This window comes from Manis pentadactyla, chromosome 2, assembly GCF_030020395.1.
Source record: "Manis pentadactyla isolate mManPen7 chromosome 2, mManPen7.hap1, whole genome shotgun sequence".
Classification (NCBI taxonomy): Eukaryota; Metazoa; Chordata; class Mammalia; order Pholidota; family Manidae; genus Manis; species Manis pentadactyla.
In genome coordinates, this window is record NC_080020.1 from 92,076,228 (window position 1) to 92,101,313 (window position 25,086).

General features: G+C 33.2%; 1 protein-coding gene across 2 annotated transcripts in view; it reads right to left on the bottom strand.

Moving 5' to 3' along the window:
* Positions 1 to 293: 293 nt before the first annotated feature.
* Positions 294 to 25,086, bottom strand: part of RNF180 (ring finger protein 180) — a 174,014-nt gene continuing 149,221 nt past the window's right edge. For both annotated transcript variants that reach the window (XM_036887897.2, XM_057494891.1), the window contains exon 8: positions 294 to 3,613. In XM_036887897.2, the coding sequence (XP_036743792.2) occupies positions 3,417 to 3,613 (197 nt within the window). In that variant the 3' untranslated portion in view covers positions 294 to 3,416. The remainder of the gene's footprint in view (positions 3,614 to 25,086) is intronic.

Here is a 25,086-nt window from a genome sequence, read left to right on the forward strand (position 1 = left end):
AGGAAATATCTATAATCAGATTATTGGAGTAAAATGAAAGATTGTTTAGGATTTAGATTTAGAGATGAGAAAGGACTTTTCTCCTCAAGGCCTGGATTTAGTAAAGTTGTTTTTTGCTCTCATAGCACCATGTACTAATTTTTCTCCTAATTTTTATCCCTCTGTGTGGTCATTTCCTATTTAACTATTCTTCAAACTAGATGAAAATATTCTTGATGGTGGAGTTTTAATTTTGTTCATTAGATATTTCTAGTACAAACACAATTCCTGACAAGGAAGGTGCTTGGTGATTATTTTTTTAATAATGTGTTTTAAAGCTATTAAAAAAATAGCAAATTCATCATAAGGAAAGGAAAACTGGTAAAAAAATTTTTATGTATTCTAATTGTGAAAGATTGAATAACACAGGAAATGCTTGTTAAAAATGTGAAAAACTGTATCTTGCCCATACTGTATGTTATTCAGTAGAATATAATACAAATTAAAAAATTTCTGCTGTATTCATTTAAGCACATTATATAGAGTTGCCCATATGAGTTGCAGTTTGATGTTTTTAATTTAACATTCGATTTAGTAGTCTTGTTTGGATGCATTTTTTTTCTCTGCCACCGTGTCTTAAATTTATAATATACCTTAAAATTCCAGCTTCTTATACCTTGGTTACCTTACAATGAATGAGTTTCTTATACTTTGGTTTCAGTTACTCTGGAGAATTTCTGCTTGCCTCTTTTAAATTGCTCTCCTGGAAACCTCCAAAGTAAAATTCACATTTGCTGCAGAGCATATATTTTAAGCCGAATCATCCACTAATGCCCTATATATTTGGTAAAAGTATTTTTAGTTATTTGTTCATGTTGACCTAATAGCCTAGCAGAAGCTAGGTATTGTTTCCATTTCTAGTAAAGTCTGCATAGATAACCAAAGTTGTTAGAAAAGTTTTAAAAAGATTTATACAGTACACTGTCACACACATACAAATAGTCTATTCTACCACTGTATTCTTTTAGGAACTAAGGACGGAAACTAAGATGGTAGAAATCTCAGAGTAGTTGGAAGTTGTAGAATAGAAATTCTTGAAATTCTCTTTGAGTGGAGAAAAATTAGGATAAAATTTACTCTCATTCATTTATTTCTTGAAGACATAGGCCATTTGGACTGGTTTCTATTCATTTTCAGGCTTTATCTAGCTTTTCATGAACTGGTAGCTCTTGGAAATGCTCTACTTATTAATATTATATTTAGCAGCTTTTAGCTAGCTTTATTTGCATGAAGTTTTAAAAATATTTTAAAGTAAAATTAGAAATTTATAATTATTTTCCATATTTACCTTTAATTTTTATATGCCAAATGATGTAATTCTCAGATAGTTATCAATCATGATGCATGTAGTCAATGCATTTAGGATTCTCCAGATTATTCTTTTTTTTAAGGGAATTTTATATTTAAGGGTATTGCCTTTATTTAAGGGTACTATATATCTTTGTATTAAGTTTATAGATAAACATTTATAAACTGATATGTATCACTAGCATAAATATAACTGGGAATCAACTTTATTTCTCAGAAATCTATATCTATAATGCTACTTATTTTACTTTACTTGATGTGTAGTTGTAATCAACTTTTTAAGTAATTTAAAAATGAATGAAGGCATATTTGCTAGAGCTTATTAGCCTGGAGTTGCCTAGGAAATGGCTGCTATTTATTTTAAAGTTCTTAAAATATGCCTCCTCCCATATATGTGTTAATTTTTCAGTCATGGCATATATTTTAGGTGATATTTTACTTATATTATGTTTCCTTTGAGCAATAAATTAGTGATATTTTATTTCTCTAAGGTAATACCAAGCTTTGCTGACAATATTGTTTCACCATGGTATCAGTTACATGTCACTAGACTTCAAGCATAATTTATTTATATATTTTATTATCACATATGAGCAAAAATTTATCTCTGTGCTTCTAAAATGTATTTAGTTTTCTGCTTTCTGGATTTGATGATTTCTATGCTATTGTTTTCCTTTACAGATGTAATTTTAAATACTATAACAACAGTATTAGAATAAAAATCTGTACCATTCTTCCATATTTCTTAGAACACCACATACTGTCAGTTAAGTGTTTTTATTCAAATACAGTCAGAAGTAATTAGGCCAAGTCTGGACTTATCATAGACTGAAATGTTGAAGCCTGATTAATCCCAATTTGTTTAGATGGCGATAAAATTTTTAGTGCCATGAGAGGTTCAGTTAATTTATGAAAAGATATGCCTATTACATTATCAGATATGACATTATAGTGTAGAAATGGATGAATAGTTCATAATCAAAACTTTTGTCGAGTTACACAAAGACCATCTTGAGTGACTGAAATAAATAAGCTTAATTCTCTCTGTTTTAATTTTTTTACTCTTAAAGTTGGGATACCTGGCCCAATTCCTTCCCATTTGAGATAATTCAGATTTCCTATTTTTTTATTAAGATAAAAACTAATTCCAAGGATTACTATAATAATAAACAAAAATTTCATGTTTCCTTTCTGTAAACCATAAGCCTATTTCTTATTCCATGCATTAAATCATTTGATAACAATTAAAAAAATTCAGAAGTCATTCTTTATTGTGCATGTACAATATACTTGATAACCTTGAGTTAAATGAATTACTAAATTAATTACATTTTGGACATGCATTGCTCTTGTTAGACTACTGAAAGTTAGTTAACTTTTTATTTCTTTAGGTGAGTAATCCTGAAGTTCAAAAAGTTTTAATATATTTCTGTATGTGTCTACTGGTGGGGGCTAGTCTCAGTTTTTGTTCTGTATTTACTATTCTGTTCTTATAGTAATTAAAATTATTGCACTAACACAATTATTAGGTCTGTAAAAAAAGGACAGTCAGCTTTCTTGGTAATAGAAGATATAAGTAGAGATAATTAGAAACCAAAACTGAATATACCCTGCTAGATTAATTCCCAGAGAATATTGTTTATCTTTAATGCACATAATTTGCCTGAGAATAAGTGGTAGTTGACTAAATATGTTAGCAATAAAGATACTATATGTTCAGATTATTTCATTTTGTATTTTGACTATTTTTAAGTAGAGGGAAAATCTCAGTCTTTACAATCAAGATAAGCATAAAAGTGATGTAAAATTAGAGCCCACAAATCCTAAACCAAGAACTACGAAATCAGTAGTGCTTTGTTGCCAGGTGCTAGATATATTACCTCTTGAATAGAGTTTAGTTTATTACATTAAAAACATAATAAATAAGTCCATTACTCTCAGACTTTCTATAAACACCACAATTTATATAATGCAACATTATAAAAACTTCAAAGACATTTAGAAAATGTTTAAGTAATGGTTATCTACATCATTTGTGATTGTTCAACTATAGTAAGGTATGAAAATTCCTAAAACGGAAAGAAAAAATAGCAAAGAAAGCAGAAAACAATGAATCCAATGACCCAGTTCACTGAATAAATATAGATGATCACCATATCCATGTCAAACCACCATCCACGGCTATCATCCTCAAAGTGCAGATAATCCATCCTATGTGCACCATGTGGGAACTGCCTTGTAACTGGAGCTGCACGTCTGTGGAAACCTAGAAGATGTATGAACATATTATTTGAAGCTCATTAAATTCAGATACATGCTCAGAAAGGAGGCTTTATTCTGAACACAGGTACCGTGAACACAGTGTATCTTGATTTCACTGAGTAATGTTTTATGTCTGATTGTTTTTTTTTTCAATGATAAGCAACTATCAGAAGTCTCTCTTAGTTAGGAATTTTAAGGACAGAGACAATAAAATTATCAAAGACCATGAGAGACGGAGTCAGGAGACTATCCTTGTTATGTTACTTGCGCCAATTTATTGTCTGTTTGGGACTTAGATGTCTCATCTATGCCATCTGATTACTTAATTAAACATTATGTGGAGATCAAATGTAATTATTTTCAAATGAGAGCATTTTCTAAATTTAAACATTCATGTTTTATTTTTATGACTATTGTTAATAACTACTGTTCATAACTTCTGATTGCCAACTTAACCTTATATCTTATATCTCAAGAAGTTTTTTCAGTTGTTTGAGCAAAATTCTATGAGAAAAATGTCTTATTTTGTTTGAGCACTGAATAAACTAGATAAGGTATTCCTTTGAAAAAAATTTCAAAGCAAGGGCCTACTTAAGGATATTGGTTGGTATGTAAAAAGCAAATCTCCAAAGTAAGAAATTGTCCATTTGTGACTAAATTAATATGACATTAGAGAAATATTACATCTTGTGAAATTCTGTTTTTTTCTTTGAGACACATATGCTAATTATTTAGAGCTTGAGTATAAACTTTCCTGAGGGCAACCCATTTTTGTTGGCTGACCAATGTATAATTTCAAAGACCTCTAAGAAATAAATTTAATTTTCTAAAGACTGATAACCTAATATTAATCTTTGCTTTTTATCTACTGTCTATTTTAAGTATCTGTGTTTATTAGTGTTAGAACAATACAATAAACTGAGCAGAAAAGATGTAATTCTGGTACTTGCTAGTAATTCTAGTGATGAAAATTCTGTGAGGCTCAAGCTTGGAAGCAGATTCTGGTTCAACCATGTCAAAAGTTCAGTAATTTTTGACATTATGCTCTAGATCAGACTGCTATTCTGATGGCAAGGTAATATGCATTCACCTGGATATTAGTATTTTATTTAAAGTCAACTTCTTTGATCAAGAACAATCACAAATTGTGATGTCTCTTTTGTATATATTTAAGGTATAAAACAATGATTTCACGTACATATATATAGTGAGGTGATTATTTCATCAAGCTAATTAACATATCCATCTCAAATAATTACCTTTGTTGTTGTGAGAGTACCTGAGGTCTATTCTCTTAGTAAGTTTCTAGTATTTCTTATCAGATACATGATTTGCATATTTTCCTTTCAGTCTGTGGGTTGTCTTCTCATTTTGTTTCCTTTGCTGTGCTGAAGCTTTTAGTTTGATATAATTCCACTTGTTTATTGCCTGAGCTTTTGTGGTCATTTCCAAAAAATCACTGGCCAGTGTCAAGGAGCTTACCTTTTATGTTTTCTTGTAGAGTATTATGGTTTCAGTTCTTATAGTTAAAACTTTAATCTATATTGAGTAGACTTTTGGGTATGTTGTAAGATAAGGGTCTGATTTCATTTTTTTATATCTAGCAAACCAGTTTTTCCAGTATAATTTATTGTGTATTCTTGGCAATTTTATTGGGAGTTAGTTGATTGTTTATATGTGGGTTTATTTCTGGGCTTTCTATTGTGTTCTGTTGGTCTATGAGTTTGTTTTTATGCTATTTGACACTGATTTGATCACTATGGTTTTGCAGTATAATTTGAAATCAGGAAGTGTGATGTATTCCATTCTGCTCTTTCTCAAAATTCTTTAGCTATTTGGGGTCTTTTGTGGTCCCATATGAAATTTTAGAATTTTTTCTATTTCTGTAAAAAATGCCACTGGTATTTTAGGGATTGCATTGAATCTTTGTATTGCTTTATAATGCTTTTTATTGGACATCTTAACAATATTAATTCTTCTAATCAATGAACATAAAATAGTTTTTTATTTAGTTGTGTCTTCTTCAAATTATTTCATCAATATTTAATATTTTTCAGTGTTTATTTGTAGATTGTTTACTTGTATTATATAGATTTAAAACATGTAAGAAGGATGGGATAAAGATAAAATTTTATTTTAGAACAAACTAGCCACCCATATTTCAAATAGGTTTTTGATGAATTTCTAATGTTTTTGGCTGACTTCCTATACTATTTCCTTTTTTAATTACTGATTTTTATAGCTTACAGAAAGCTTATATTATGATATGTTGGCTCCTCTATTTTTTTGTTTAGTTTTGTTTCCTCTTCAATCTGATTTATTTTTAGATTGTTTAATTAGGTCCCTAGTCTATTTTATACTGGTAGTTTATTTAAAACTAGATAATATAATCCAGAATCTGTTTAACTGGGCTTATGTTAACTTCTGTATATGTCAACATATGGACAAGAAACAAATGAAATCAGTCCTTCTGTATTGTCACATTTCTAGTTTTCCAGCTAACATTACATACCATCTTAACACATAAGAATGCCAGTGTCCAAGTCCTCATTAAATATTAGTAAAGCTTATAAACTTTAATGTTACCTAAACAGAAGAAAATTAATCCCATTTATCTTCCCTCATTCCAATGGACTGCCTGGAACCAAACTTGTGGGCATTCTATTACAGAGAGGATAATAAAAGAATTTCAGTGCCAACAGCTTTTTAAGACTAACTGTCAGTATTTTAAGAGCAAAGGGCCTTTCTGTTTGTATAGGAGAGAAGGGGAAGTGGGAATAATTTTTTTCATGTTCAAATATTACCCTAATATATAAGCACAAATATTCCCAAAAAGAGTTTATATGCCTTTTCAAAAATGTCTTAACAAATATAGACTGGGAATAGGTAAGTTTGTTATTGGAAATAGTTAATATTACTATTTTAAAAATATGTGGGTTATTTTGTTCAAAAGGATTTATTTATTACTTATAGGCCTTAGTTTCTTCAGATTAAAAAATTTCAGTTGTTTGGGTCAAAGAAGTAATGGTATTAACAGCCTAGTTGTAGAAGACAGTAGAGCTGAGAGTACACATGGCACAAAAGATGAAGTATTATGAGCAGGGAGATCATACACACTGGTTTCTCCAGTTCACTCTTGGTGTCCTGATATGATTACTAATAGTGTCCCTTTACTCTAAAAGTGTCCTCATTAATGCTAATTTCCTTTATTGGTGGAAGAATGGAAAAAGACAGCAGTGTAGGAAGATACTGGATTACAAAATTTCTAGCTTTGAACTCCTGAAGGCTATGTTGACGCCAGGTGGCTTAAGAAAGAAGTTTTTATAGGTAAAGTGGATAATGATCATTACTCAATAAGTTAACTTAAAAAACTTTTTTTAAGTGGGGAGGGAATGAATAGATGTTTACAATAAATGGGATGGGATGATTATAATTTCTAATCAAAATCAGATGAAAAATCATCTCACTGATACTGTTACTTGATAAAGTATTAAATAGATTATGCATTAGAAAAACTGACAAATTCCATTGTAAAATGATAATGCAAGTATCTAATTCATTGGGCTTTTATGAGGATTAGATTAATTAATACATGTAAATTACTGGTCTATAGTAAAAGTTTGATAAATATTAGATTCCTTTTTTTAAATTTATTTTTATTTTTTAACTGAAGTATTGTTGATATACAATCCTACATTGGTTTCAATTATACAACACAGTGGTTCAACAGTTACCCATATTATTAGATCCTTACCCCTACTACTGCAGTTACTATCTGTCAACATAGAAATATGATACAGAATCACTGACTGTATTCTCCATGCTGTACTACCATCCCCACAAACAACTTATATTATAATTGAGAAATTTTGTGCTCATTCATCCCCCTTCTCCTTCCTCTCCAACCCCAACCCCTTCTCCATGGTAACCACCAGTCACTTGTCAGTGTCTTGTGAGTCTACTATTTTGTTCATTTTGTTTTGTTTTGTTTTTAGATTACACAAATAAGAGAAATCATATGGTATTTGTCTTTCTCCACCTGGCTTATTCCACTTAGTGTAATACCCTCTAGGTCCATTCATGTCACAAATGGCAGGATTTCTTTCTTTTTATGACTGAATAATATTCCATTGTGTATATGTATCACCTCTTCTTTATCCCTTCACCTATTGATGGGCACTTTAGCTGCTTCCATTCTTTGGCTGTTGTGAATAATGTGGCAATAGACACAGGGGAGCATATATCTTTTCAAATCAGTGCTTTAATTTTCTTCAAGTAAATTCCTAGTTGTATGGTACTTCCACTTTTAGTTTTTTGAGGAACTCCATGCTGCTGTTCATAGTGGCTGCACCAATTTACATTGCCACCAACAGTGTAGGAGGGTTCCCTTTTTCCCACATCCTCATTAACACTTGAAATTTCTTGTCTTTGGATAATGGCTATTCTGACTGGTGTGAGGTGATAACTCATTGTTGTTTGATTTGCCTTTCCCTGATGATTAGCAATATGGCATCTTTTCATGTGCCTGTTGACCAACTGTATTTCTTTCCTGGAAAAATGTCTGTTCAGGTACTACACCCTATTTTTTAATCAGGTTTTTGTTTTGTTGGTGCTGAGGCATATGAGTTCTTTATATATTTTGGATGTTAACCTCTTATTGGATAAATCATTTAAAATATATTCTCCATACTGTAGGTTGCCTTTTGTTTTGCTGATGATGTTCTTTACAGAGGCTTTTTAGTTTGATGTAGTCCAACATGTTCATTTTTGATTTTGCTTCCCTTGCCCAAGGAGATGTGTCCAGGAAAAAAATTGCTTACCCTTATGTTCAACAGATTTTTGCCTACTTTTTTTCTAAGACATTTATGGTTTCATGTCTTATTCATGTGTTTGATCCGTTTGGAGTTTACTTTTGAGTATGGAGTTAGGCAGTAATTCATTTCATTCTCTTGCATGTAGCTGTTCAGTTTTCCCAACACCAGTGGTTGCCTTTTCCCCACTGTATATTCATGGCTCCTTTATAGTATAGTAATTGACCATAAATGCATAGGTTTATATCTGGGCTCTCTCTTCTATTCCATCAATCTATGGGTCTTTCTTGTGCCAGTACTGTACTGTTTCAATTACTGTAGCTCTGTAGTCTACCTTGAAGTCAGGGAGCCTAACACACCCAGCTTTGTTGTTCTGTCTCAGGATTGCTTTGGCTATTTGGGGTCTTTTTGTGGTTCCGTACAAATTTTAGGATTATTTTCTCAAGTTCATTGAAAAATGCTTGGTATTTTGAAAGGGATTTCATTGACTCTGTAAAATGCTTTGCACAGGATGACCATTTTGACAATATTAATTCTTCCTATTCATGAGCATGGGATAGATTTTCATTTACTTGTGTGTTCTTGAATTTCTCTTATGAGTGTCTTATAGTTTCAGAGCACAGGTCTTTCACCTCCTTGGTTAGGTTTATTCCTAGGTATTTTATTCTTTTGGATGCAATTGTAAATGTAATTGTTTTCCTGATTTCTCTTTCTGCTAGTTCATTGTTAGTATATAAGAATGTAACAGATTTCTGTGTATTAATTTTGTATCCTCTAACTTTGCTGAATCTAGTTATTAGTTCTAATAGTTTCTTCGTGGAATCTTCAGGTTTTCTATATATAATATCATGTCATCTGCAAATAGTGACAGTTTAACTTCTTCCTTACTGGTTTGAATGCCTTTTCTCTCTTTATCTTGTCTGACTGCTGTGGCTAAGATTCCAGTACTGTGTTGAACAAAAGTGGTGAGAGTGGGCATCTTTGTCTTATTAAGTATGTTAGCTGTGGGTTTGTTCAGTATGGACTTGATTATGTTGAGGTATGTACCCTCTATACCCATTTTGTTGAGAGTTTTTACTGTGAATGGATGTTGAATTTTGTCAAATGCTTTTTCAGCATCTACTGAGATAGTCATATGGTTTTTATCCTTTTGGTTAATGTGGTGTATGATGTTGACTGACTTATTAATATTGTAGCATCCTTGAATCCCTGGGTTAAACCCTACTTGGTGTGATGGATAATCCTTTTGATGTATTTTTGAATTTGGTTTGCTAATATTTTCTTGAGGATTTTTGTATCTATGTTCATCAGGGATATTGGTCTGTAATTTTCTTTCTTTGTGGTGTCTTTGCCTGATTTTCAGTTTAGAGTGATGCTGGCCTCATAGAATGAGTTTGGAAGTATTCCCTACTCCTCTTTTTGGAATACTTTAAGAAGAATAGGTATTAGGTGTTCTTTAAATGTTTGGTAGAATTCAGTGGTGAAGCCATCTGGTAATGGATTTTGTTTGTTGGGAATTTTTTGACTACCAGTTCAATTTCATTATTGGTAATTGGACTGTTCAGATTTTCTGTTTCTTCCTGGGTCAATCTTGGAAGGTTGTATTTTTCTAGGAATTTGTCCATTTATTTTAGGTTGCCCAATTTATTGGTATATAATTTTTCACAATAGTCTCTTATAATTCTGTGTATTTCTGTGATATCAATTGTGATTCCTTTTTCATTTCTGATTTTATTTGTGTACTCTTTATTTCTTAATAAGTCTGGCTAGGGGTTTGTCTATTTTATTTATTGTCTCAAAGAACTAGCTCTTGTTTTCATTTTTTTCTATTGTTTTTATTCTACTCTATCTTATTTATTTCTATCCTGATCTTTATTATGTCCTTTCTTCTACTAACTTTGGGTTTCATTTGTTCTTTTTTTAGTTTCTTTAATTTTGAGTTGACTATTTGTTTGTGATTGTTCTTGTTTCATAAGTAGGTCTGTATTACTATGTACTTCCCTCATAGAACTGCTTTTGCAGGATCCTACAAATTTCGGACTATTGTATTTTTGTTTTCATTTTTCTCCATGTATTTCCTGATTTCTATTTTGATTTGTTCATTGATCCCTTAATTATGTAGAAGCATATTGTTTAGCTTCTATGTGTTTGTGGGCTTTATTATTTTGTGTAATTTATTTAGTGTCATACCACTGTGGCCTGAGAAATTGTTTGGGACAATTTCAATCTTTTTAAATTTATTGAGGCTCTTCTGTGGCCTTATATGTGATCTATTCTGGAAAATATTCCATGTGGACTTGAGAAAAATGTGTACCCTGCTGCTTTTGAGTGGAGTGTTCTGTAGACATCTGTTAAGTTCCATCTGCTCTAACATGTTTTTCAGTGCCTGTTTACTTATTTATTTTCTGTCTGGTTGATCTGCCTATTGATGTATGTGTTAAGGTCTCCTAAAATGAATGAGTTACTGTCTGTTTCCTCCTTTAATTCTGTTAGTATCTGTTTTATGTATTTAGGTGCTCCTATGTTGGGTACATAGATATTAATAGCTATATTCTCTTGTTGGACTGCTACCTTTATCATTACATAATGTACTTTTACTTTCTTTGTTTTGAAGTCTATTTTGTCTGATATAAGTACTGCTACATATGCTTTTTTTTTCTCCCTATTATTTGCATGAAATATCTCTTTCCATCCTTTCACTTTGAGTGTCTTTAGGTTTGAAATGAGTCTCTTGTAGGCAGCATATTTATGCATCTGGTTTCTTTATTCATTCTGCCACTCTATGGTTTTTGATTGGTGCACTCAGTCCATTTACTCTTAAGGTGATTATTGATATGTATGTACTTATTGCCATTTTATTAATTTTTTTTCTGGTTGTTTTTGTAGTTCCTCTCAGTTGCTTTCTTCCTTTTTTATTCTTGTTACTTGATAGTTTTGTTTGGTGTTGTGACTTGATTTCTCTGTCTTTGTTTTTGTGTATCTATTATAGGATTTCAGTTTGTGGTTACTATAAGGTTCACGCATAGCTTCCTAAGTATATAACAATCTATATTAACTAGATGATTGCTGTATTTTAAACACAGTCTAAAAGTCATTTTTTTCTTCTTCGAATTCCCCCTTTGCACTTTATGTATTAGATGTCATAATCTGCATTTTTTGTGTACCATTTAACTGATTTTGTGTACAGTTGGCTTTATGACTTTATTTTTTTTTTAAACTTTATACTTGCCTGGTAAATAATTGGTCTATTACTTTTACTGTGGTTTATTTTCACCAGTGAAGTCTACATTTGCATCTACAGAAGTCCTTTTTACATGTTCTGTAATGCCATATTAGTGGTTATAAATTCCTTCAGCCTTTATTTATCTGGGAAATGTTTAATCTCTCCTTCAAATTGGAATGATAATCTTGCTGGGTAGAGTATTCTTGGTTCAAGCTCCTTCATTTTCAATACATTAACTATTTCATGCCACTCCTTTCTGGCCTGTAAAGTTTCTGCTGAGAAGTCTGTTGTAGACTGATGGTATTTCTCTTATAAGTAATCTTTTTTCCCTGGCTTCTTTCAATACTCTCTCCTTATCTTTAATCTTTGTCATTTTAATTATTATATGTCTTGGTGTTGTCTTCCTGGGTTGCTTTTCTTAGGGGCTTTCTGTGCTTCCATGACCTGACTGTCTATTTCATTACCCAGATTGGGGAAGTTTTCAACAATTATTACCTCGGAGCAACTTTCTATCCCTTTGTCTCTCTCTTCTACTTTTGATACCCCTATTCTGTGAATACTTTGTTTTTACTTGTGTTATCACATAGCTCTCTTAGCATTCTTTTGTTCCTAGAGATTCTTTCTTCTCTGTTACTCAGTTTCATTTTTTTTCTGTTCTCTAATTTACATCTCATTCATTATCTCTTGCATCACTTTATTATAGATTCTCTCCATTGTATATTTCATTTCAGTTACTATATTTGTCATCTTGGAGTGGCTCTTTTTCAAATCCTCTCTGTTGAAGTCCTCCCTGAGATCATCAATACATTTTGCAAATTAGTGAGCATATTTATGACTGTTACTTTGAAATCTTTATCAAGAAGACTGGTCATCTCCATTTCATTTAACCCTCTTTCTGGTGTCTTGTCCTGTACTTTTGTTTGGAACAAATTCCTCTGCTTCATTTTTCAGGGTTTCTGTGTTTCTTCCTTTGTATTAGATGGATCTGTTATGCTTCTTGATCTAGAGAGTAATGTCTTTATGAAGAAGGCATATGTGGTGCCCAGAAGCTTAAGACTCTTTACTCTCTAGTGCCTGGTTCTCCTTTGTGGTGGAACCCCAGTTGCTTTGGTGCACTATGGGTGGTGTCGTCTTTCTGTCTGTTGCAGTCAGTGGGTATTTCAGTCTCCTCTAGATAGAAGTTTGCTTCAGCCAGCCGTTTGTGAGCAGAGCAGTGGGGCTTCTGCTGGGATTGTTGTGGGTGGGGCTGCCCTCTGACTGCCCTGCAGCAGTGGCAGGGAGCACAGCACCTGGCTGGGCCATACACAAGGAGGAAAGGCCCCTCAGAGCTTGCTCCCACAGGCACCTCCCCAGTTGGGCTGAGAAAGCTGGGAAAGCTTCCTTCTGCCTGGCAGGCAGAAAAGTCTAATGCTTCTGGTCCAAGTGGGTGGGTAGTCAGGGAAGCACCTCAGGGCTGAGCCCCAAGTGAGGGGGATGGAAAGTTTTGGGCTCCCATAAGTGCCAGAACTATTGGGCCATGGGAGTGCTGTGGAAGTGTCCAACTGCCCTTTCTCCTGTGGAGAAAGCTCTGTCCATCCTTCACCTCTCTGGCACTCCCCACTGCCGCTGGCAAGTCTTTCAAACTGCCACCTCTGTGTTGGGTATCAGCAAGACCCACAGAGCATACCTGTTCTCTATTAGCAATGGGAGTTATCAGCCTCTCAGAGTGCTCCAGCTCTTTCTGGTGTCCAGCCCCACTAATCACCAAAGCCTGATGCAATGTGGACTCATTCCCAGAGCAGATCTTCAGGGCCAGATGTGCAGAGTTCCTGGATGCTTATCCCTTCCTTGCTGTGTTCCTGTTTCCTGCTTGTGGAATGGGATGGAGGAAGGCTCAGTCCTGATTGATCATGGCTCTCCCACTTTACCTTTCCCTGTGTGGTCTTCTCTTCTTCACCAGGTATAGGTGGTCTGTTCTGCAAACTTCAGGTCATTTTCACGGTTAGATGTACATGGTTCCTGTCTTAAAAAATTTAGTCTAGAAAAGTGTTTTTCAATCTTTCTTAAAATTATCACCCTCATAAATAGAAAAAATAAGGTTAAATGTATTTTAAATTAAGTATTCTATGCAATAAATTAACTTAAATCTAATTTCTCCCTAGTGAGATAAATTAAATAGCAAGGAATAATATTTTATCAAGTAGGGTTGAGCTTTTGAGAGACACAAACCAATGTATGTGTATATATATAAGATTTTTTGGTGTCCCAAGAACAAATTTTTACCCTCTTTGGAGTCATATTATTCTTTTTCAAATGCATGATCTAGGAGACAGTACACTTAAAACCACTGTGTTAACAGTCACTGTAGATACTGTATTATATATAACCACTTCATTCCAGCAAAGGATTTGTGTTGGAGTTAATGGAGTAAGAATCTTCTGCACCAGAAACTTGCTATTACACAACCACAACCTACTACTGGTAACAAACTGATAATAATTTGTTTGGCATTAGAACATGGTTTAAAGGGTGTCCAATATTAGTAGTATACTTTAGCTATGCTATTTTAACAAAAAGAACACAGTAAAACACAAACCCCATGCTTTTATATATATATATATATATATATATATATATATATATATATATATATATATAGTGAAAAAGAAGTATAGTGCAATGAAAATCATATTCATGAGGGAATCAGAAAATCTGGATTCTTTTACCAATATTAACTATACTCATTATTTGTCAAGTCCAAATAGTTTCTCTGTATCTCTTGAGATGTTCATATGACTTCCTTGTTTGATCCATTAAAATGATTAATTCAAATGGATTTTTAAAAAAGATCAGTTAAAGTGATTAAAGTGATAGATTTTCTGATTTTTTCAGTGTGTTCTAATTTACTTCATACCTAGGATAAATTCCATGAGTTCATGACATTGGTTTTTATATACTGATGAATTCAGCCTTAAATATTTCATGTGGTGTTTTTATGCCTATATTTATAATAAGAATGATCTATAATTTTGTTTTATGCTATTTTTGCCTGGCTTGTATGTCATGATTTTATTGGCTCCATAAAATATGTTGGCAGGTGACAATTCTCTGTGGATCTCTGTGTGTCTGCATATCTTGCAAACAGAGGCACTGATTGCCTTTGTTCTGTACTATTTGTTTAAAAGACATTCCTATAGCAAACAGTCTTAGGAGATAGTCTTCCTGTGGAAAGGCTTGCTTATAGCCTTAGGACATAGCATATTTAATGCCTGTTATAAAAGATTTAAGTTTAGAAAGGTCAGCACTCTCTGTTTAACACACCCCACTGTATGTGTAGATATTATCTGGCCCTACTTTTAGTGCCCTATAAACAATGGGGTTCAGGTATCCACCACAAATGCTGCTGGTCTGGCTACTGCTGTGAGTATTAAACTATCCTTTTGCTTTGACCTAGGAATCTTGTGTCTTCTGCAAGCATCCACAGAACTGGCAGACTGTCAGCTTGCAAATAGGGTAAATCTCAGACCCTTAAGAGTTCTCGATGTTGGCAATCTTGTGTTCTTTTGACTCTCTGAAACAGTTTGTATAAAATTAGAAACCTTGATTATTTGGGTAAATCAAACATATGAAAACTATTTGGGTCTGTTGTCTTTTCAAGTATGGAGGTATATTTTTAAATACAAACTCTTTAATAGTTGCATCACTTTCTTTAATAGGTGTTCGTCTATCCATGTTTTCTAGTTCTTCTTTAGTTTGGTAATTTTTATACAACATTATCCATTCTAACCAAGTTCTCAAAATTGTCGTAGTTGTGGTACATTTAGGGTTCTTCAGAAATATTCTGGTCTACTTCTAAGTACATGGTTTATTTTGTACTTCCCTGCCCTTTAGAAGTTAGACATGGCCATGAGACTTGACTAGTGAAAACGACTAGACAATGCAAATACTCTGTGATGCTTCTGGGTAGAACATTTACAGTCTGAGATGGTGAAGCAGTTTCTTCCTTCTCTACAACAACCAGCAATGTATGGACAGCAGCTATTCTCTCATTGTGGATTCTAAAGCTAAGGATGGTAAAGAGCAGAGTACTAAGGAGTTAAAGGGAAAAAATCTCAGTGTTACTATGAACTCTGACTGAAAATAATGAAATGACTTATGAAACTATTAAAGGGAAGAGTGATAATCACTTAAGTTGAATCTGACTTGTTTTCCTACATGAAAAATAGAGAGAAGGAGTGAGTGAGTGCTGGCTGCTGGAGAAACTCAGTGTGTTAAATCAAAGAGTGAGGAAGAACTGTGAAGATAATCTCCAAGTCACTATCAGGTTTGGAAGGAATAAAGAAGACCCAGCATTCCGGAATCTCAAACAGGGACTTCTGCTTCTTCATAAACTCTATTGTGTAAAAACAGTTTTACCTCAGAAGGATTTCTCTCCTACCCTGGAAAACAAGGCTATGACATATCCCCCACCCCCAGATTATGGTTCAAATTTACATTCACCATCAAAAGCCATAAACTAGGCTCCATTATTTTGAAGATGCTTTCTGAAACAGAAAGATCATCAACAATTATCTCACTCATTTCTGTAGCTTTAGTAACTTGCATAGTGCCTACACTTAGTACTAAATATGTGTTTGAAGTCTATCCTTTTATACAGGCACTCACCCATCCACTCATCAGAGAATAGAATGAACAATTAGCAAATCTTAAACAATGTCCCAAATCAAGCCTCTCAAATGTATTTTCAGCAGGAATTAAATATTATTATGAATATATTTGAGATATAGTTTATAATTCTTATGAAAAAATATCCTTTGGAGGTTAATTTAGAGAGCCCTGAAATCAGTATTAAAAAGGAAGTATGCCTATCCTTCACATATGATGGGTCAGACAAAAGGTTGAAACAGTGTTTTACTGCTTTCTATTCTTCATATTACATAAGAAGTTTGTTGTGTCAAAAAATTGACTGACATAAGTAGGCCTTAGCAGAGGTGGAGTGATATTTTTATAGTAACAAGTAGATACAGAATTACTCTGTTAATGTACTTGAAAAGTTAACATAAAATGGATTTCAAATTCATCTTCATCTCCTATATCTTTAGGATTCTAGGGTATTATTTCTGCTAAATTAATATTTTTATACTAAACAAAGTAAGTTACAGATTACTTATAATTCTGTAACACCTGCTTACTTTTCAATATAGTTTATCAGGCTAAATTACAAAATTTATTAATTTTCTTCTAACCTAATAAGTACCATGTCCTTTAAAAAAGATTTATTGTGATGAAATACGTGTAACATACAGTTTGCCATTTTAACCATTTTTAGTATGCAATTCAGTGGAATTAATTATACTCACAAAGTTGTGCAACTATCAGCACTATTTCCAAAAAATTATTTCACTATCACAAAGACAAACTCTGTAGCTATTAACTAATAGTTTCCCAATTCCTCACTTCCCCCAGTGCCTAGTAATCTACTTTTTGTCTCTATGAATCTGTCTATTCTAGTTATCTTATATAAGTGGGATCATACAATATTCATGCTTTAGTGTCTGGCTTATTTCACTTAATGTTTTCAAGGTTTAGTGACAATTCAGCATGTTATCATAACTTCACTTCTTTTTATGGCTGAATAATTTGACATTACATATTTACATTTTGTTTATCCATTAATTTGTTAGTAGATATATTTGGATTATTTCTATCTTTTGGCTATGGTGAACTATGCTGCAATGAACATTTGCATACAAGTATCTGAGTCAGTTCTTTGGGGTATATGCCCTGGAGCATTGTTAAGTTAAATGGTTTAGATGTAAACATAAATTTCTATGTTTAGCTTTTTTGAGGAAACTCCAAACATTTTCACAGTAGGATGCATCATTTTACATCCCTACCAGCAATGTATGAAGGTTCCAATTTCTCCACATCTTTGCTAACACTTGTTATTAAAAAAATTTTAGTAGGTGTGAAGCTCATTGTGGGCTCCATTCTAATTTCCCTGATGTGATGTTGAACATATTTTCATGTGCCTATTGGTCATTTTGATGTTATCTTTGGAAAATGTCTATTTAATTAGATTGTCTTTTTGTTAAGTTATATGGGCTCTTTAATATTTTTTGGATATTAACACCTTATTTGACATATGGTTGTAAAGTTTTCTCCAATTCTGTAGATTGTCTTTTCACTTTGTTAATTTTCTTTTGCTGTTGAGTTTGATGTAGTCCCATTTGTTGATTTTTGCTTCTGTTGTTTGTGCTTTTGGTGTCCTATCACAAAATCACTGCCTATACCAATGTTGAGGAGCTTCTTCCCTATGATTTCTTCTAGGATTTGTTAATTTTTGTGTGGTATGAGATAGGCATCCAATTTCATTGTTCTGCATGTTTCTCCAGTTTTCCCAGAACCATTTGTTAAAGAGACTGTACTTATCCCATTGGGTGTTTTTGGCTCTTTTGTCAACCATTAGTTGATGACATGTGCTGGTATTTAATTCCAGGCTCTCTATTCTGTTCCATTGGTCTGTGTGTCTTTTTGCGTGTGTGTGCACCAGTACCATAATGTTTTTTATTACTATCATTTTGAAGTAGAGCTTGAAATCAGGAAGCATGGTATCTCTAATTTGTTCTTTTTTTCTTGGGATCACTTTGGCTGTTTTGGGTTTTTTGTGGTTCCACACTAATTTTAAGATTGTTTTATTTCTCTGAAGAATGTATTTGGGTAGTATGGCTACTTTAATATACTAATTCTTCCAATCCGTGAACATAGGATGTCTTCCCACTTGTTTGATAATTCTTTTAGTTTCAATTGTACAGGTCTCTGACTTCCTTGGTTAAATTTATTTCTATTTTTTTGCTTTATTTTTTATTGAAATATATACAATATTACATTGGTTTCAGATAAACAACTTAGTGATTTATCTATACTTCCATCCCTATAACTAAATTATAATTTGAAGTTTGTACCTCTTTATCCCAGTCACCTATTTCACCTGTCCCTGACCCTGAACTCCCATAGTAACCAACTGACCATTCTCTGTGTTTATTAGGCTGTTTTTTTTTTTTTAGATTCCACATGTAAGTAAAATCATATATGGTGTTTGTCTTTCTCTGTCTATTTCATTTAGCATAATAGCCTCTAGGTCCATCCATGTTATTGCAAATGTCAGGACTTCTTTTTTTTATGGCTAAGTAATCTGTTGAATGGATAAAGCATGCATTACATATATATATCAACTGATGGACATTTAGGTTGTTTCTATATTTTGGCCATTGTAAATAATGCTGCAGTATACATAGCAGTTCATATATCTTTTGGGATTAGTGATTTTATTTTCATTAGGTACGTTCTCAGAAGTGGAAATGCTATGTCATATGGTATTTCTAATTTTTTGAGAAACCTCCATACTGATTTTCATAACAGATTAAAACTCTTGAATTTAACCTAATCTCTAATATATTTCAAATAGCTTAAGTTGTGAAACAGTGTATTGAATCATTATAGTTATCAGTAAGTCCTTCATGATAGATATCCCCATTTTACAGATTAACAATACAAAAAAAGTTTGAAGCTTTGACAACATTTAGTTGATTTGCCATGGGTCACATCATAAGTGATGGAGCTGGGTCAGGAAGAGTTTCTTTTTTACGTATCTATTATAGTACATTAAATTTCAGGTATTTCAAAGCTATAAGAGAATGAAAAAATCTCATTATTCTGACATTTTATATTGAAAGTACTTCAAATAACTGCCTTTTGAAAGATAGTTATTTTTTAAAATCATTTTATCTATTTTTGCTGGATATATATAATCTTTTCTTTGACACTGAAAGAATGAGCAACTTGATTCCTTAGATAAGACACTGAGAAGGAGTTAACTAAAATGGAGACATAGAAGGCTCCTAAGCACCTCTCCTCCCACAGAAACACCAATTGTATAGTTATACATGGAGCAACTCATTCTGAAAGAGATCCAGAAACTAGCTGAAGGAGTCCTATTCATCAGATGAATGAGGAAATACCCACATCTAAAAGGGTAGGAAAGGCTGAGACACACTTTTGCCATAAATGCCAATCACAACACAGGGCCATAAAATCATGAGAGAAGATGCAAATCCAAGCTTCTCCCTGGGGAACAAAGAGTTTAGACCCTACATTTAGTACTCCTCCCACCAAAAGAAGTTGCAAAACACATAGCTCAGAAACCCAACAGGGTTTGTGTCTAGAAGACCTACATGACTATAGCAAATAAAGGAAAAGTTCTTAACAGGTGTGTGGGTACTGCCATGGCTATCCACCCAATGGCTTAGCACAGACAGACCAGGCACCAGGGGCTGGTTGTGATCCTCTGCAGAGAACAGGGAAGCTGATAGACACCTCTCTCACCTTCTCTGTGTAACCTGCTCCGAGTCTCCATTACTTCCTTGGAAGGAGCTTGTACATACTACTTTTCCTTAGATTTGGGCTGTCCCCAGTGTATGGGTTCCCAGATCGCTTGGCTCTGATACCAAAGGAGCTTCCATTCACAAGTATCACAGGACTGTAGCAAACAAAGAAGCAGCTCTTAATTGGCTATCCCACCAGGCAGATGGAGCAGGCCAAATTGCCCATATTTGAATGAGGGGTTTATCTGCATACTTTAAAAGGTGCCACAGAAAAATGGGCCCCAGATTACCTGGCTTTAAGTGCCAATGGGCTTGCCTTCACAAATCCCAGAGGACTCTGAAATAAAGTATAGTTCTTAATGGACACAGAAGCACCTCTTCCCCTGTGGCTGTAAACCTGGGCCCAGCACAGAGGTGGTAGAGAAAAAAAATGTCCATTTCCCAGTTTCTCCCTGTAAGTGGCTTATATACTTTCCCAATTGTTGCTGCAAGTCCAGCTTCTAATCAGTGTGCTCACTGTGATCCTCTGCCTGGGACACTGATGGGTTTTGGCATGTCCTCAACTACTGGGAGCCACTAAGAATAAAGAAGAAGGCCTTTGAATCACAAAAGTTTGAGGGAGAATTAGGTACTTTAACTGGGATGATTGACAAGGTTCATTTCATACATGAGACCACTCAGTCAAGACTAAGAGAGGTTGTTATTTCATCTAATGCACAGAAACCAATACAGTCAAGGAAATGAAGAAACAAAGGAATATGTTCCAAGCAAAAGAACAAGATAAATGTACAGAAATAAATCATGAAATGGTGATAAGTGGTTTATTTGATAATGGACATAAAGATGATCACAGAGGTTAGGAAAGCAATGCTTGAACATAGTGAGAATTTCAACAAAGAGAAAGTATCTTTTAAAAGTACCAAACATTAATAGTAGAGCTGAAATCAGTAATTGAACTGGAAAATTCAAGAGGGGTTCAAGCAGACTAGGAAAGTAGAAGAAAGGATCATTAAGCTAGAAGATATGGGGGTGGAAATCATCCAATTAGAGGAGCAAAAAGAAAAAAGAATGAAAAAAAGTGAAGATAAGGGACTTATGGGATACCACCAAATAAACTGATATATACATTATAAGAGTCACAAAAGGAGAAGAGAGAGAGGGGCACAAAGCTTATTCAAGGAAATAATCACTGAAAACTTTCCTAACCTGGGTTAAAAAACACACATTCAGATCCAGGAATCCCAGAAAATTCCAAATAAGGGAAATCCTAAGAAACCCACACTGAAACACATTATAATTAAATTGCCAAAGATTAAAGACAAGGAAACTTTAAAGTTAACCTTAAAAATTATGTCCATTTATTATATACAAATGATCCCCCAGAAGACTATAAGCAGATTTTTCAGCAGAATCTGATATATCACATTACTACTTCCTGGCTTGTAAAGTGCTGAAAGAAAAAAACCCCTGCAAGAATACTCTACCTAGCAAAGGTGTTTTATAGAACTGAAGGGGGAGAAAGACTTTCCCAGACAAAGCTTACAGTTTATAGCCACTAGACCAGCCTTACAGAAATGTTAAAGGGTGTTCTAGCTAAAATGAAAGGGCACTAATTACTAACAGGATAACATATGAAAGTAGAAAACTTACTTGTAACTCCAGTATGAAGGTTAAAAGACAAAAGTATTAAAGTAACTTTAAGTACAGTAACTTGTAAATGGATACACAATATAAAAAGATACAAATTGTGACATCAAAAACAAAATATTTGGGAGGGCTTTTGTATGCATTGGAATTTAAGTTACTATCAGTTTAAACAAACTGTTGTAAACAAAAGATATTCTTTGCAAGCCTCATGGTAACCACAAAACCAAAGCATATGATAGATACACAAAAGAAAAAGACAAAGCAATCAAAGCATACCACTGCAGAAAATTATCAAATTAAAAAGGAAGATAGAAGAGAGGAAAAAGGAATAAAACAGTAACAACACAAACAGAAAACAGAATGGCAATAATATAATAAGTCTGTCCTTAGCAACATTTACTTTAAGTATAAATGGACTAAATTCTTCAATGACAGAGAATGTCTGAATGAATTAAAAAACATGATCCAACTATATGCTACCTACAAGAGGCTCATTTCTGCTTTAAGGACACACATAGGATGAAAATGAAGGGATGGAAAAAGATATTACATGCAAATAAAAAAGAGTAAGCAGGGGTAGCTATATTTACATTAGACTACAAGCCAAAGACTATAAGAGACAAAGTCATTATACAATGATAAAGAGGTTAGTTCATCAAGAGGATATAACATTATTAAGTATTTATATATCCAATATAGGAACACTTAGGTATATACAGCACATATTAGAAGAACTTTAGTGAGAAATAGACAGCAATGCAATAATAACAGGGAACTTTAACACCCAACTTTGAATAATGGATAGATGATACAGACAGAAAATCAATAAGGAAACACTGAATTTACACTACACATTAGACCAGATAGACTTAAGACACACATTATTCTCAAATGCTCATGGAACATTCTCTAGGATAATTCATATGTTAGGTCACAAAAGCATTCTTAATAAACTTAAGACTGAAATCATATAAAGCATCTTTTCATATCATAATGGTATGAATTTAGAAATCAATTACAGGAAGAAAACAGGACAATTCACAAATATGTGGAGATTAAACAACATGCTCTTGAAAAACCAAAGGGTCAAAGAACTCAAAAGAGAAATCAGGTATTTTGAGACAAATGAAAATGGAAACACAACATATCAGAATTTATGGGATGCAACAAAAGGAATTCTAAGAGGGAAGTTTATAGTAAAAAATGCCTACATTAAAAAAAAGAAAGACCTCAAATTAATTATACATCTCAAGGAACTAGAAAAAGAAGAACAAACTAGGCCTAAAGTTAGTAGGAGGAAGGCAGTAACAAAGATTAGAGCAGAAATAAGTGAGACTAAAAAGAAAATAGGAAATATCAGTGAAACTAAGAGCTGGTCTTTAAAAAAAGATAAACAAAATAGATAAACCTTTAGCTAGATTTACCAAGAAAAAAAGACAGGGGACTCACAATGTAAAATTAGAAATGAAAGATAAACATTACAACCGATTGCACACAAACACAAATGATCATAAAAGACTATTATGAATAATTATATTGTTCAAATTGAACAAAATGGGCAACTTAGATAGAATGCATTAATTTCTAGGGACATACAGCCTAGCAAATCTGAATCAATGCAGAAATAGAAAATCTGAATAGCCCAAATAGTAGTAGTAAGAAGATCTCCCATCAAGGAAAAATCTAGAATATATGGCTTCACTGGTGAATTCTAACAAATATTTAAAAGAAAATTAATACCAATCCTTTTCAAACTCTTCCAAAAAGTTGGAGAACACTTCCAAATTCATTGTATAAGGCCAGCATTACTGTGCTTCCGTAAACAAGGACACCACAAGATAAAATATTTGTAAGCCAGTATCCCTGATGAGCACAGATGCAAAAATTATCATCAAAATATTAGGAACCAAATTCAATAACACATTAGAAGGATCACACACCATGACCAAATAGGATTTATTCCAGGTATGAAAGGATGTTTCAACATCTGTAAGTCAATCAGTGTGATGCACATTAACAAGATCAAAGATAAATACATGATCATCTCAAAAGAGGCAGAAAAAACATTTTACAAAATTCAAGATCCCTTTGTGATAAAAAGTCTCAGCAGACTGGGTATAAAGCATCATATTCCATGAACAAAGCAGCAAGGTTTTCCTTTGAGAATTGTAACAAAACAATCATGTCCAATCTCATCACTTTTCACATAGTTTGGAAGTCCTAGCCAGAGCAATTAGGCAAGAAATGAAATAAAAGGCACCCAAATGAGAAAGACAGAAGTAAAAATGTATTTGCAGATGACATGATATTAGATATAGTAAATCCTGAAGACTCAACCAATGAACTGCTAGATCTAATCAACAATTTCAGTAAAGATGTAGGATACAAAACAATATATAAAAAGTAGTATACACCGATGATGAACTATCAGGAAGAAATTAAGAAAACAATCCCATTTACAACTGCATCAAGAGGAATATAATAGGTATAAATTTAAGCAAAGAGATGAAAGATCTGTACACTGAAACTATAAGGCACTGATGAAAGAAACTGAAGAAGATACAAATAAATAGAATGATACTTGGTGTTCATGGATTGGAAAAATTAATATTGTTAAAATGTCTAACCTATCCAAAATTATCTACAGATTCAATATAATCTTTACCAAAATTCCTAAAGCATTTTTCATGGAAAAAGAAAAAGCAATCCTAAAGTTAATTTGGAAACAAAAAAGACCCCAAACAGAAAAAACAATATTGAGAAAGAACAGACTGGAAGGCATCACACTTCCTGATTTCAAAGTATACTGCAAAACCATAGTAATCACATCAGTGTGGTACTGATGTAAGAGTAGACACATAGATCAATGGGACCATAAAGCCCAGAAATAAACCACATATATATGGTCAGTTAATTTTCAACAAAGGATCCAAGAATAAACAATGGCAAAAGGATAGTCTCTTTGGTAAATTATAGTAGGAAAGCTGACTGCCACATGCAAAGGAATGAATCTGGACCCATATCTTATACTATATACAAAAAAATCAATTCAAAATGAATGAAAGACTTGAACATAAGACCAAAAACGATAAAACTCTAGTAGAAAATATAGCGGGTGCAGTAAGCTCCTTGACACATATATTGGCAATGAGTTTTTGGATTTGACACCAAAAGCAAAGGCAGCAAAAGGAAAAAGAAACAAGTGGGATAGTATTAAACTAAAAAGTTGCTGCTCTTCAGAGGAAACTATCAATAAAATGAAAAGGCAACCAATGAACTGGGAGAAGATATTTGCAAACCACATATCTGATAAGGGGTTAATATCCAAAATGTACAAGGAACTGATATAACTCAATAGTAGAATTAAAAGTTGCTCAACATCACTAGTTATCAGAGAACTGCAAATCACCTCACACCTGTTAGTATGGCTATT